At 40.6% G+C, this 14,587-nt stretch overlaps 1 protein-coding gene and 1 long non-coding RNA gene across 2 annotated transcripts; both read right to left on the bottom strand.

Moving 5' to 3' along the window:
* Window positions 1-2,625: 2,625 nt before the first annotated feature.
* Window positions 2,626-3,478, bottom strand: LOC138893448 (uncharacterized). Its single transcript, XR_011408996.1, has 2 exons — window positions 3,351-3,478; window positions 2,626-3,242 (listed from the first exon to the last, which is right to left on the bottom strand). It is a non-coding gene; the product is annotated as an uncharacterized lncRNA (long non-coding RNA).
* A 1,646-nt stretch (window positions 3,479-5,124) lies between these two features.
* LOC104089381 (large ribosomal subunit protein eL19y-like) lies at window positions 5,125-6,988 on the bottom strand. The gene is made up of 5 exons (XM_009594250.3): window positions 6,796-6,988; window positions 6,258-6,380; window positions 5,651-5,964; window positions 5,427-5,491; window positions 5,125-5,346 (listed from the first exon to the last, which is right to left on the bottom strand). The coding sequence occupies exons 1-5, from the start codon at window positions 6,905-6,907 to the stop codon at window positions 5,322-5,324; spliced, it is 639 nt and encodes a 212-aa protein (XP_009592545.1). The 5' UTR covers window positions 6,908-6,988; the 3' UTR covers window positions 5,125-5,321.
* Window positions 6,989-14,587: the final 7,599 nt, after the last annotated feature.

Genomic DNA, 14,587 nt, shown 5'->3' with positions numbered 1-14,587 from the left:
ATCACCATAAGAAAAAGGTTCAAGACATGCTTAACTATATGTATTTACTACTAGACATTCTTAAACAATATGTATGTACTACTAGTAGTAAATAAGATTGGACGACGTCTAAACAAATGTGACAACAACAATTTCGTTCCAATTCAAATGATTCCTCTGGTAAGTTGCTGCAAAACTCGACCACTCTATATAGGAGTACACTAATTACATCCAAAAACCAAGCACCAACTTTCTCTTTACTCCATTTAGCTTGCAAACTGTCTAAGAAAGCATGAAAGTGAAGAAAGACGTCGCAACTGTTATCATTCTTTCTCTGCTGAGTTTCTTGTCCTTTGTACAATGAATGATAGATGCTCCTTACATCTTAATTAAGTATTATTCCACACAGTTTCACTAACTTTAACAAATGTGCTTGTTATGGCATTTCCCAATGATCCATAAATTTGTTGGAGTTTTCCTGCCTCTGAGCATCCAATTGCATCCAGTATTCCACCTCCTACAATTAACAGTCCAATAATTCTTTTTCGCTTCCCATACAGTAAGCTTGCTGAGCTCCATAATTTAACAACACTTTTAAACCTATCCTTACTAGGGAACAACATCCCAGATGCAAGATCAGCTGCATTATCCTTCAAACACCTCTGGACGATATTATCTTGAATATCATACAGAAATGGGATGTTCTCATTCTGAACTGGTTGGTATGTTCTGTTGTACATCATCGGCTTGATGCTGGTCATCGTCATCATCAGGGGCGGATCTATGTGTAACGGATGGGGTGGTACGCCACCCATAAGCTTTGGCCGACATTATATAATACTGGTATGTATATATGCTTGTATATATAGAAGAAATACATACAAATATTTTAAGTGGCACCATCAATAACAAAAAGGCTCAAGGTGCCACGGGCAAGGTAGGGTCATTTTCAGCCCAATGGTGGGGGTTCGAATTCAACCTGGCTCACCTTTTTAAAAGCTTTTGTTTGGTGCATTTAAGACAACTACAATTAGTCTCTTTTGTTTATTAGTAGGTCCTATTGACTTTTTCTTTGATCTTATTAGTTTATTTTTAAATTTCTTCTCTTTAACCATAATTTTAAAAAAAATCTTTCGCAAATCTATTCAAAGAAATCCCCATTGTTGCACTTTCCTAACTCCTCCGTGATTTATTAATAGATAATGAAAAATAATTGTTTCCTCCAGGACCACAACTTTGATAATCTATTGGAAGAAAGCAAAAAAAAAATCCTTGAATAAGTTATTGTTTTAATCAATGATGAAAGTTTATTTTGTTATCAGATTGCTCTAAAGTACGACAATTATATATAATATCGAGTGAGTTAATTTTCATAAAAAATATAAATTGAAAAATGTTCGTAAACTTACTTTATGTTTAGAGTGCTTATTAGTATTATTTTTGCCTTAAGTATCTAAATATAAAGTGATAACGAGCCTTTTTTCTTGTACAAAATGCATAATCCAGTTGAAATTTTATGCTTTTTTTCCAAGTTATCCGTAATCTTTTTGCTCGATCGATTTGTTTATATTAACTCCAAAGACGAATAACCCGAACCGAAACCGAAAAGACCAAACCGATTAAATTTATACCCTATTTAGACAATGTAAATTGTAATATGACTACGTTTAAAATTTTTGACACCCGGAGCCTCTAAATCCTGGATCCGCCTTGTTGGGAATAAATCCCCTACAGAAATAATATTCACGGTAATAAAAGCGGAATAATAAAGTAGCACCGAGATACGGTAATTAACAAGAATAAAATAGTGACAACGACACTAAGATTTTTACGTGGAAAACCCTTTTATATAAGGGAAAAAACCACGGCCCCGAGACGAGCAACTGATATTACTATAGCAAGAAATTTTACACTTTGTAGGTCGAGTAAAATACTCCAAAGATCATTACAACACTCAAAAGAAACAACCCTCTTTTGATATTCTCACCTCACTACAATATCGCTCACTCTTTATTTTTCTTACAGACTATTTTCTTATACCTTATATGTGAAACCTCACTCTTTCTTTCTCTTTTTGTTGGTGGGTAGAAATGAGAGCGGAAGCTCTCCTTTTATAGGAGAAATGACCTACCTCTTCAACCAATCAGAATGAAGTATTGGTTAAAAAAATTCACAGCAAAATTTTGCTTACTGCTAATTTGGCAACCAAGTCCAAGTCCAGTTTGGCAACTTGGACTTTTGGGATGGACCCCACAATCCTCTGGTCATCATCATCAGAGTCGAGTATCTCATCCGACTCATATATGCCATTCGGGGCGTTACTGTTAGTCATCATCCCCTTTAGCAGCAGTATCAACTTCTACCTAGGCCTGTATTTCAGAATTAATCCTCAGAATCTCTGGCATTTCTACCTGGGCCTGTATTTCAGAAATCCTCAGAATCTCTGGCTCTGAATTTTGGACATAGCTTGGACTGTGATTTGTCAAAGGAATCGAGAATTGCCATTGAATTTTGGTTTTGTAGGAAATTGATAACTGTACTCTAAATTGCAACGGGAAGATACTAAGAAACTAATACCAGCATATTTCACAGGTTGTCGCTCAACTCCAACAACAAATTAAAAGGACATAAATGAGAAAGAAAAGCTCGAGTTTAAAAAGAATTCATATTTATTCTCTGGTTTACAACACAACACAGTTCACAATCTTAATTCTCTAGCACCATCTACATGGAGATGAGGGTGGGTACTTAGGGGACGAGGGCGAACTACACGTCCTTTATTTGAGTTGCATAATCCAGGATTTGATGGAAATGGTAATTACTGACGACAAAGACTTTAAAATTATAACTATCAATGAGGCTAAGATATCCCTATCATACAACCAACCTTGTCAAACAAGATTTTCCACGTAAAAGTGAGCTTTACTCCAAGCCGAGCATTACAGAACAGCCAATATGGTGCTCTCTTTCAGTTGCAATTCTACGTCCGTTAAATGATCGATTAGCCGCATGCAGCATTTTATTTGGAAAACTGCAGGCAAATTGTTGGGATACGGGATACTGGTCGTACTTAATCAAATTAAAGTTGCCGATCTCATCAGCCACTGCAAAATGTCCCACTGTTCCAGCAAAGAACACCATTTGTTGCTCAAGAGTGAATTTTATGCTTTCCGCCTGTGAAAAATCTTGTTGGGAACTCTCAGAATTCCATTCTTCAATTTCATCATGATAACTCAGACCCGACAAGCCACATTTGAAAGTAGCTTCATAAAACGTTTTATCAGTGTGGATCGAAATGGTAGAAGCAAACAGTCGATAAACGCCCTAGCTAGACAAAATATATTTACATGTGATAGATACATAGTTCTCACCTTCCGAAATCCGTGGGTTGAGATTCTCCTTGATATTCCACGAGAGCCACAGGTAACCGGCTGGCCTGGTAGATTTTTCGGGCTGGACAACCTGTGAACGGATTGCTTGGACGCAAGGGTGCTTGCACTTGTATAGCTCCTCATCGAGTTAGTCAGATAGAGATGCTTGGCTCCTAAAATAGCAAGCTTTCATGCATGGGATGAGGTACCAAAAGTTTCTGCAGATGTTTCTTGCATGCATACATGTATTAATACAAGTCTTTTCTGGTTCCTTTTTACTTGTTACAGTAATCAGTTTCCTGAAGGCACGAGTTTACATTATTTAATTTGCAGTTAAAAGACAATGTCAAAGCCAGAATCAAGAAAGTTGATTTGATGTAATGGCCTAGTTAAGAAAGAAGAGAAGAATCCAACTAATACTAAAGCTACAGCGATGCTCATCTTCTAACATGCACTTATCCTGACTGCATTTATTATTATTATTGCTGTGCTGTTGACCTGATCGGACTGTTACCTACAAATGAATTTTATCAACTATTTCCCAGGATGGCTCTAAGCATGCGCAACCTGCCCTATAAAATATGGAATGCCTGATCTGAGATAAAAGAAAACAGAGAGATTACTGTTGGAACTGGGAGTCATTCAAGAACCTTTGAATCTTATCAAAGCACCATCTCTGATTAGTTTCACTCTCAACAAAGTATGGCCACGTATCCCAAAGCTTCACTCGTAGACACACATTATTACTAGTATGACGTCCAATAGATAAGAAAATCAATGATTTTGTTCTCAGTATCGTCGGCTTCTTTTTCCCCAATCTATCTCAATTATGAGGACGGGCCATAGTGCAGTCTTAAATCTGTTACTTGTGTTTTTGTTTACCAATCATTAAAAAACTTGTTGGTTCCCTTTATTTCCCAGAATAAATTGAAAAATCATCACCACATGTCGTGTCTACTGCCCGGCAGGAAGAATGTTACTTGCAGATTATTATCCTTGCCGCATTCTGTTTAAAGTTGGAGAACTTGTCCTATGTGCATACACGTAAAGTTAATAAATAAACAGGGAATTAGGCAAGTAAGCTTGCATTTCATTTCAAATTCAATAGAGAGCTTAATAAGCCCGAGGAAACCACAAGTTCCAACACAAACACAGACACTGGGTGACAGCTGCGGGTAATTGGTCATTCAACCACTGCACAGATGACAAACCTAATCATTATCAATTAAATTGCAATCAGCCAACCATAACCGCTTTATCTATTGTTCTTCTGAATATCGTGATTGCGTTCGGTGAGTTTGATTGGTTTTTCTTCAGTCTGGTTCAACTACATTTTTTAGCTTTTGGCAGAATACATTATAAGCACTTACGAAATTCTGGAGTAAGAAATAATTTATGTAAAATGGCATGGATACAAAACATTCAGGAGCCTGATCTGTATGCCTCATCATGTAAGTTAACAAATGTAGAATGATCATCAGAGTTTGCAAGATCAGTAAGCCTTAATTAATTCGCGGTTTCACCCAAGTATAAATTTATATTTAGAGTAACTAAACTACTTGGAGTAGATGGAGCTGGCTCAACCTGAGCTTTGATCATGCCAGGCTAAACCAAGCCAGCTTGACCGAGTGTCCAAGCCTACTCGGAGCACATAAGAACTACTGATCATACAGGCTAGTCACCCATACAACAAGCCTAAGCTGAACTTGATTTCAACTAATTAAGAATCAATTTCTTCCTGTGCGTCCATGGCAAAATAACGACTGACTGAGAATAGTAATAAAAGCTAATGCATAACTGAAATAGGAATAGCTCAGATACAATGCGAATAACGTATCAAAACTTTAAGGTGCTCACAAAATCATGTAACTAATGTTGTTCTCTAATAATAAAATAAAGGGATATCACAAACTGCCATACTATCAAGGACAAGTAAATATAGAGCCAAGGGAAAAGTTTAGAGTATCATCCTCACTTCTTTGACTTCTTAGATCCCCTGAAAGAAAATGTTTCTATCAAAATTTGTTCCTAACTTCTAACAACCGCCAAGAGAATAGCATTTGTTAGAAAACTTACTGGGCTGGCTGGGTTTGGAGGGCTGCCGTCGCTGCTGCAGGTTGTACTGGCCTCTCTCCAGGTCCCTGAGAATTGGAGAAAATACAAGCTTAAATCCCATGCACCGTCATTTCTAGGGAGGAGAAAATTCATTGACTACGAGCCAACATAATATCAATGCAAAAACAAATAGTTCCTCCTCTCACGTGTTAGACGAGACCTCAGCTGAATTTACAACTTAATACCTGAGCCAAACGCTCCTCCCTCCTAGCAAACTTTCTTTCCCTGCTTGCTTTGTTTTTTGCCCTCCTGGCCTCAAATTGGTCAGACAAGGTCTTCTCTCTGGCCTTTTCAGCCTTTGTTTTGTGAATGTTTTCCATTAGCACACGCTTGTTCTTGAAAACATTACCCTTCACCTTCATGTACATGTCATGGTACATGTGCCTGTCAATCTTCTTTGACTCCCTGTACTTGCGAAGCAATCGCCTAAGCACTCTCATCCTCCTCATCCATAGCACCTTTGTAGGCAACCTAGCTTCTCTGGTACCCTTACGCTTACCTGGGCAAACAAGAAAAATCTTCAATATTGGGAGTCACCAAAACAAATTTCAGCAGCAAATTTTCATTTTAAAAAAAGATAGCAGCAACGCCTATAATACTGAAACCATCAAAGATAACAGAAGGAAGGCTCATTTTACCTTTCAACTTCTAAACAAGTATACAACCCAAATTAAATTGGTCAACATACAAGTCAACCCACAAACTACCTTCTGATGAGAACTAGCACCACATAATAAAAAGTGTTACTCTAAATTAAATAGGGTAGTAGTCATTGCAAAGGTTAGTAGTTACCATATCCAGAGTGACGGCCCTTCCTCTTGGCTTCCTTCATTCTACGGGCGCGGGATCTTGAGTGAATTTTGGTTGGTTTTCTGATGATGAAACCATCCTTGACCAACTTTCTGATGTTTTGCCCTGCACTCAATGCAAAACAAGGGAATTAGAGGCATTCAATTTGTTTAGTGACTGAGAAAAAGGTATTAATATCACACTGCCATTGCCAAAACTGCAACTCCTCGAATGGCAATAGATAGGAGATGATCACACAGGGCGTGCAAAAGCTAAAATAGCTCGGCTCAAGCAATATGTTCAGATTTTCAGAAAATGGTCAGATCATTAAATAAATGAAATACCCCATTTCCATTTCATATCCTAATAACACCAAAACCTAACTGGCAGTGATACTACATTTTTGCTGTTATTTACCCTATTGAGCACAACCTGCAATTCATACATAGACTACGCCAATGTATGAAGTAGCTAATGTTTAGAGGAGCTAAGCTAAATAGCTAATGAATGGTAAGGAAATACTCCTAAGAAAGCAACGTACTGGAGTTGGCCATGGAGATCTCGTTGCCTTCATTGGGGTCAAGCCAAACCTTTCCCCTCCCGCACTTGAGGACGCTGGCCGCTAGCCTCTTCTGTAGCTTCAACGACACCATCTTCCTTTCTCCTCCAAACTCTCTCTTCTCGCAGCTGCAGTGGTGATAACGTGGTCTTATACACAGAAATGCCTTAGGGTTTTTCTGAAGAAGGCTTATGCTTCTTTTGTCTTTAAAAAGAGACTGGGCCTCGTACTAACGGCCCATTTGAAATGTTTTGGCCCATAAAATTGTTCGCCTTTTAAGTACAAAAGGGCTTTATAACAAGGTAAAGACTAAGCCCGAAATTCCTCGGAAAATGGTGCCATGTAGCTGCTCTCAAAATAATTACAGAAAATATATATATAGCCCAGGCTAAAATTAATCTTTGTCCAAATTCCTCCTATACAACCCCACCGCCACCCCATCCGGGCAAACTCCGCAAAAAAGGAAAGGTATCAATATTCCATCTAACGGAGCAACAAAAATCGTACTTCCATGTACTGATAGAAGATTACTATAAATATGAAACCAGTTACGTAACTATTTCACAGCATCAACATTGTTGTGTTGATTTTAGAATAATGTACAACAAGTGTCTAATGACTGTTTACCAAAGCATAGATTTTCGCAAAGTCACAAGACCATGTATGTCAGCTAACCGCCTACACATTAAGGAAGTTGATGATAACATGATGCTAATGAAGCCGACGGTCAAAACGGTCCTAAAATAACAAAATATCTTGTCGGGTAAGTCTCACACTCACACGAACGGCATAGCGATCCGGGCACTTTCTCAGAGAGGCTCGGTGAAATAGAATTGAACCGATGAAGCTACTTTTGTGACATTCACCTTATCAGTGAGAAATAAGAAGCAAAAGATCAACAAATTGGAGAAATTATTAGACTCCGCTACATACGTGAGAGTATAAGAAATTTGTGTATATATTGGTCACAGCCTTAGGAATTTATTGATGAGAGTAATAAGTAGTATTAAGATGTTTGGAGTCTTTTAGAAGTGTAAAAAGAAAAGGGGTGACTGAGGTTTTTGGCATTGAAGAAATGTTATTGTATACGGTCGAAATCGGGCATACCCGGTTTCGTTGGCAGGGGAATTGCCTCGAGGGTAACCTCATAATAGATCGGGCTCGAGCTCGAAGATAGAACATCACGCCTAGAGATCGAAGTGTTCATTGAGATCGAGGCCGGCAACAATCGAGATCAAACATGACTGACTTCAAGTAAGGCGTAATAACGGAATGGCGAGATATCAGTAACCGGTCAAAGATCCCGGTGGAAATCCTGGAACAGATCAAATCAAAGCAGTTATTAGTGCCAATCATGGGATCTACTTCCGTTATTAGAGTTGTACCTTATTTAGGAATCCTCTATTAAATAAAGAGGGATCCCATGCACTTGTAAAGGGGACAATGATTATTCACCGATAAGAATATACATATACGCTGCTTTCTTTGTTTTACTTACTGTTCATCGTTGTTTGTTCCATCCTCCACTGTTCTTATTAACTAACCTCGAGACTATCTCGAATCGAGGTCGAGGCATTATTTGCGGACCAGTTTGATTTATTTTATTGTCCAATTTATCTATTTAATTCGTTATTTATCAATTGGCGCTGGTTTAAATCACGTATCCTTAAAACCACAATATAAGTTTAATTGTTACCCAATTTTTAGGGTAAACAGTTTGGCGTCCACCGTGGGGCTAAGGAGAATAGTGATTGTTCAGTACTGATTCTGGTAAAACACACTATTTTACGCTTGTTCTTGTCAAGTATCTTTGCTTTCAGGTTAAAACATGTCAAACTCACAAAATGCATCCACACATGGTGACAATGGCCTCAGATTCCATGGTGAAAATGAAAATGTGATTGCTCCAGGAGTCGAGGTGCCACAGGCTAATCTCGGGGGAGCATCGGTTGCCAACCCAGTCGATGTCAGTTCGCACGTTGCTCTAAACGCGGACCTAGGCGCAAATCTCGATGGGAGTATACGCAGAGAAGGCTGATCTAGTGGCCAAGGAACACAGGGCAGATGAGACGAAGGAGTCAGTCTCTAAGTGATATTCGAGATGCTTCAGGCTCACCAAGCCGCTATTGCTCAGTTACAAAATCAACATAGAGCTCCGAATAGGGTCGAGCCGGAAACTACTCGTCGTACCGAGCCAGTACCGGAAAGGTCGAATGGTAAAGAATCGGGGACTGATCCTGCGGTAATGAAAATGCTCGAGGAGCTCACCAAAAGAATTGAATAAGGGGAGAAGAGAATTGAAGCCAACGATAAAAAAGTGGAGACATACAACTCTCGAGTTGATCAGATACCGGGGGCACCGCCAATCTTGAAAGGGATGGATTCGAAGAAGTTTGTACAAAAGCCGTTTCTTCCAAGTGCGGCTCCGAAGCCTATTCCAAAGAAGTTTCGTATGCCAGACATACCTAAGCAGAATGGGACAACCGATCCCAACGAGCATGTTACTTCATATACATGCGCCATCAAGGGTAACAATTTAGAAGATGATGAAATCGAATATGTGTTGTTGAAAAAATTTGGAGAGACCCTTTCGAAGGGAGCAATGATTTCGTATCACAACCTGCCACCAAATTCCATCGGTTCATTTACCATGTTAGCAGATTCTTTCGTAAAGGCACACGCCGGGGCCATAAAGGTTGCAACGAGGAAATCAGACCTTTTCAAGGTAAGACAAAGGGATAATGAAATGCTGAGGGAGTTCGTGTTTTCAAATGGAATGCATGGAGTTGCCACCGGTCATAGATGATTGGGCCGTTCAAGCTTTCACCTAAAAGTTGAACGAGCGGAGTTCGATAGCATCACGTCAGTTGAAACAAAATTTGATCGAGTATCCATCTGTAACTTGGGCAGATGTGCATAATCGATATCAATCGAAGATCAGGGTCAAGGACGACCAATTAGGAGCCCCTTCCGGTTCAGTACATACAAACAGGTCGGCAGTTAAAAACCAGAGGGACGTCGACAAGGAGCCAAGGTCGAATAGAGACCGATATCAACCATATACCGCAGATCGAAAGAATAATGGTTCAGGACGCAATTCTGCCCGAAACTATCGAAGAAATAATCAAGGACAGAATTCTCGGGGATTTATGAGCAAAAGTGGTTTTGACAAGTATGTAGATCCCACAGAGGCACCTCGGTTGTCGGAATATAACTTTAGCGTCGATTCATCGGGCATTGTATTGGCAATCGGAAGGATCAGAGATACTAGGTGGCCCAGACCCATACAAATCGATCCTTCCCAAAGAAACCCAAATTTGATGTGCAAGTATCATGGCACGCATGGTCACAAGACCGAGGATTGCAGGCAATTAAGGGAGGAGGTAGCCCGTCTATTCAATGAGGGCTACCTTCGAGAGTTCCTCAGTGATCGAGCCAAGAATCATTTCAGAGAAAGGGACGGCAACAGGAAAAATGAACAGGAGGAACCTCAACATGTCATTCATATGATCGTCGGTGGGGTCGATATTCCACAGGGACCCATATTCAAACGCACTAAGGTATCGATCACTAGGGAAAAGCGAACCCGAGATTATGTGCTTGAAGGCACTTTATCATTCAACAACGAAGAAACGGAAGGCATTTCTCAGCCCCACAACGACGCTCTAGTAATTTCTATCTTATTAAATTAAGTTCAAGTTAAGCGTGTTTTAGTGGATCCAGGTAGCTCGGCAAATATCATCCGATCAAGGGTCGTGGAGCAGCTCGGCCTACAAAATCAAATCGTACCCGCAGGTCGGGTCTTAAACGGCTTTAATATGGCCAGTGAAATAACTAAATGGAAGATTATTCTACCGGTGAATATAGTTGGAACCATTCAAGATACCAAGTTCCACGTAATCGAGGGCAACATGAGGTACAATGCCTTGCTCAGAAGGCCTTGGATCCACAATATGAGGGCAGTCCCTTCGACTCTCCACCAAATGATGAAATTCCCGATGTTGGACGGTGTAAAAACAGTATATGGGGATCAACATGCTGCAAAGGAAATATTTGCCATCGATAAGGTAACACCGATATCGACACTATCAATCTCGGAAAGGTCGAGCATCAAAGGTAAACAAGAAGTCAAATAGCAATCACAACCACCAGCCTCGACCGAATCGGGGAAGCAGGAGATAGAAGAAGAAGAGGATTTTTTGACCCCTCGGACTTTTATTGTTCCCGAAGATTCTGACGCCACCAAATCAACGTTCGAAGAGCTAGAACAGGTTATATTGATCGAGTACCTGCCCGAGCGAAAGGTATACCTGAGAACGGGATTAACCCCCGAACTCAGGAAGGAGCTTATTCAATTTCATGTTAATAACATAGATTGTTTTGCTTGGACCCATTTAGACATGACAGGGATCCCACCGAAAATAACAACACATCGGCTAAGCCTGAACCCTAGGTTCAAACCGGTGAAGCAAAAGAGAAGACCCCAGTCCAAGGTAAAGCACACATTCATAAAAGGACGAGGTAACTAAACTTCTCAAAATAGAGTCCATTCGGGAGGTGAAATATCCCGAATGGTTAGCCAATGTAGTTGTAGTTTCTAAAAAGGGAATAAACTTAGAACGCGTGTAGAATATAAGGATCTAAACAAGGCGTGCCCCAAAGACTCTTTTCCATTGCCTAACATTGATCACATGATCGATGCCACGACCGGCCACAAGATCCTTACTTTTCTCGATGCTTATTCCGGGTACAATCAAATCCAAATGAACCCGAAGGATCGAGAAAAGACTTCATTTATCACCAAGTACGGAATATACTATTATAATATAATGCCCTTCGGGCTAAAAAATGCAGGAGCTACTTACCAACGCCTAGTAAATGAAATGTTCGAAGAACAAATAGGTAAATCAATGGAAGTTTATATTGATGACATGCTAGTTAAGTCCCTGCGTGTAGAGGACCATTTGGCTCCTTTGCAGGAAACGTTCGAGATTTTAAGGAAATACAACATGAAGCTCAATCCCGAGAAATGTGATTTCGGGGTCAGTTCGGACAAGTTCCTTGGCCTCATGGTATCTAATCGGGGGATCGAGATCAACCCCGATAAAATCAAAGCCATCGAAGTCATCACCATCGTGGACAGTGTAAAAGTTTTGCAGAGGCTAACTGGACGGATAACTGCCTTAGGCCGATTCATTTCGAGGTCGTCAGATTGAAGCCACAGATTTTTCTCTCTACTAAAAAAGAAGAACGATTTTGCCTGGACCCCGGAATGCCAACGGGCATTAGAGGAATTGAAGTGATACCTATCGAGTCCACCACTGCTTCACACTCCAAAGGCAGATGTGAAACTTTACTTGTACTTGGAAGTATCGGAAATTGCGGTAAGTGGTGTCCTAGTTCGAGAAGAGCAAGGTACATAATTTTCCATTTATTATGTAAGTCGAACCGTAGGAGAAGTAGAAACTAGATATTCACACTTGGAAAAATTGGCATTTGCACTGATAAGCGCCTCTAGAAAGTTAAGACCATACTTTCAATGTCACCCATATGCGTATTAACCACTTACCCACTTCGTAATATTTTGCACAAGTACGAATTATCGGGCCGAAAGGCCAAATGGGCCGTCGAACTCAATAAGTACGATATCGAATATCAACCCCGGATGGCCATCAAGTCTCAAATTTTAGCGGACTTCGTGGCCGATTTTATGCCAACCCTCGTACCCGAAGTTGAAAAGGAACTCTTGTTAAAATCGGGTACATCATCGGGGTATGGACCCTCTTCAAAGACGGTGCTTCGAATGTGAAGGGGTCCGGGCTAGGCATCATTTTGAAGCCGCCCACGGGTAACACTATTAGGCAATCTATCAAAACTTCTAGGTTGACTAACAATGAGGTTGAGTACGAGGCCATGATTGCAGGTCTCAAATTAGCTAAAAGCTTGGGAGTAGAAGTCATTGAAGCCAAGTGTGACTCTTTACTGGTGGCGAACCAAGTAAACAAAACCTTCGAAGTTCGGGAGGATAGAATGCAAAGGTATTTGGACAAACTGCATGTAACTTTGCACCGTTTCAAGGAATGGACTTTGCAGCATGTACCTCGAGAACAAAACAGTGAGGCCGATGCACTTGCAAATTTGGGGTCATCGGTCGAGGAAGATGAGATCAGCTCGGGGACTGTCGTTCAACTCTCAAGATCCGTGATCGAGGAAGGTCATGCCGAGATAAACTCTACAAGCTTAACCTGGGATTGGAGGAATAAATATATTGAATACTTGAAGAACGGAAAGCTCCCATCGGACCCTAAAGAGTCGAGGGCCCTACGAACCAAAGCTGCTCGATTCACATTGGCTGAATATGGAACATTATACAGAAGGACATTCGATGGACCATTGGCAGTATGCCTAGGACCAGGAGACACTGATTATGTTTTACAAGAGGTCCACGAAGGCACTTGTGGGAACCACTCCGACGCCGAATCACTGATTCACAAAATCATTAGAGCAGGATACCACTGGAATAGCATGGAAAAAGACACTAAGGAATTTGTTTGAAAATCTGATAAATATCAAAGGTTTGCACCGATGATCCATCAGCCCGAAGAACAACTTCATTCAGTCCTATCCCCATGGCCATTCATGAAATGGGGGATAGATATCGTCGGCCCTCTGCCATCGGCCCCAGGTAAAGCTAAGTTCATTTTATTTATGACTGACTATTTCTCTAAATGGGTTGAAGCACAGGCGTTCGAGAAAGTGAGAGAGAAAGAGGTTATAGACTTCATCTGGGATTACATCATATGTCGATTTGGGATACCCGCCGAAATAGTGTGTGACAATGGGAAATAATTAATCGGCAGCAAAGTGACGAAATTCCTCGAAGACCACAAAATAAAAAGTATATTATCAATGTCGTATCACCCTAGTGGGAATGGACAGGCCGAATCGACGAACAAGACTATCATTCAAAACCTAAAGAAAAGGTTGAACGGCGCTAAGGAGAAATGGAGAGAAATTCTACCCGAAGTCCTTTGGGCATATTGAACAACATCAAAGTCCAGTACGAGGGCAACCCCGTTTTCCTTAGTATATGGCTACGAAGCCTTGATTCTAGTCGAAGTCGGGGAACCCAGTGCCAAATTTTGACATACAACAGAAGAGTCAAATCACGAGGCTATGAATACTAGCCTCAAATTATTGGATGAAAAATGAGAAGCCGCACTCGTTCGAATGGCTGCACAAAACAACGAATCGAAAGATACTACAATAAGAGAACCAACCTTCGCCACTTAAGAGTCGGGGACTTAGTCCTGAGGAAAGTCACCATCAACACTCGAGATCCTAATGAAGGGAAGCTCGGCCCATATTGGGAGGGACCCTACCAAGTCCTCAACATCGTCGGAAAGGGATCTTATAAGCTCGGCACGATGGACGGCGAACAACTGCCAAATAATTATTGCTAAGGTATGACTTTACCCCTTTTTTCATTTATATATTCGACACTAACTCATTGTAGGTGTTCGATAGAAAACATCGAGACCTCAAGTTTTAAAGCACGCGTTGCACTCTTTTTCCCTTAGATCGGTTTTTGTCCCAAGTGGGTTTTTCCGGTGAGGTTTTTAATGAGGCAACAATTATGTGCTACATGAGGATAATTCAACAGTATCCAAGGCTTCTTTACAATCAACCTCGAATACTAGGGTGTATCACCCTCAGATGTTACACTTTCGAGAAAAATACTTTGTGTCAAAGTGTCTCGGTAGAGAAACTTTGT

This window comes from Nicotiana tomentosiformis, chromosome 6 (assembly GCF_000390325.3).
Source record: "Nicotiana tomentosiformis chromosome 6, ASM39032v3, whole genome shotgun sequence".
NCBI lineage: Eukaryota > Viridiplantae > Streptophyta > Magnoliopsida > Solanales > Solanaceae > Nicotiana > Nicotiana tomentosiformis.
This window is presented reverse-complemented; position numbering and strand designations above follow the sequence as displayed.

Bases quoted from the DNA above. Each gene is read 5' to 3' on its own strand.
- LOC104089381 (XM_009594250.3), bottom strand. From the start codon at position 6,907: ATGGTGTCGTTGAAGCTACAGAAGAGGCTAGCGGCCAGCGTCCTCAAG. The intron at 6,381-6,795 runs GTACGTTGCTTT...CATTGAGTGCAG, and splicing joins GATCTCCATGGCCAACTCCA to GGCAAAACATCAGAAAGTTG. The intron at 5,347-5,426 runs GTAAGTTTTCTA...ATTTTCTTTCAG, and splicing joins CTCCAAACCCAGCCAGCCCA to GGGATCTAAGAAGTCAAAGA.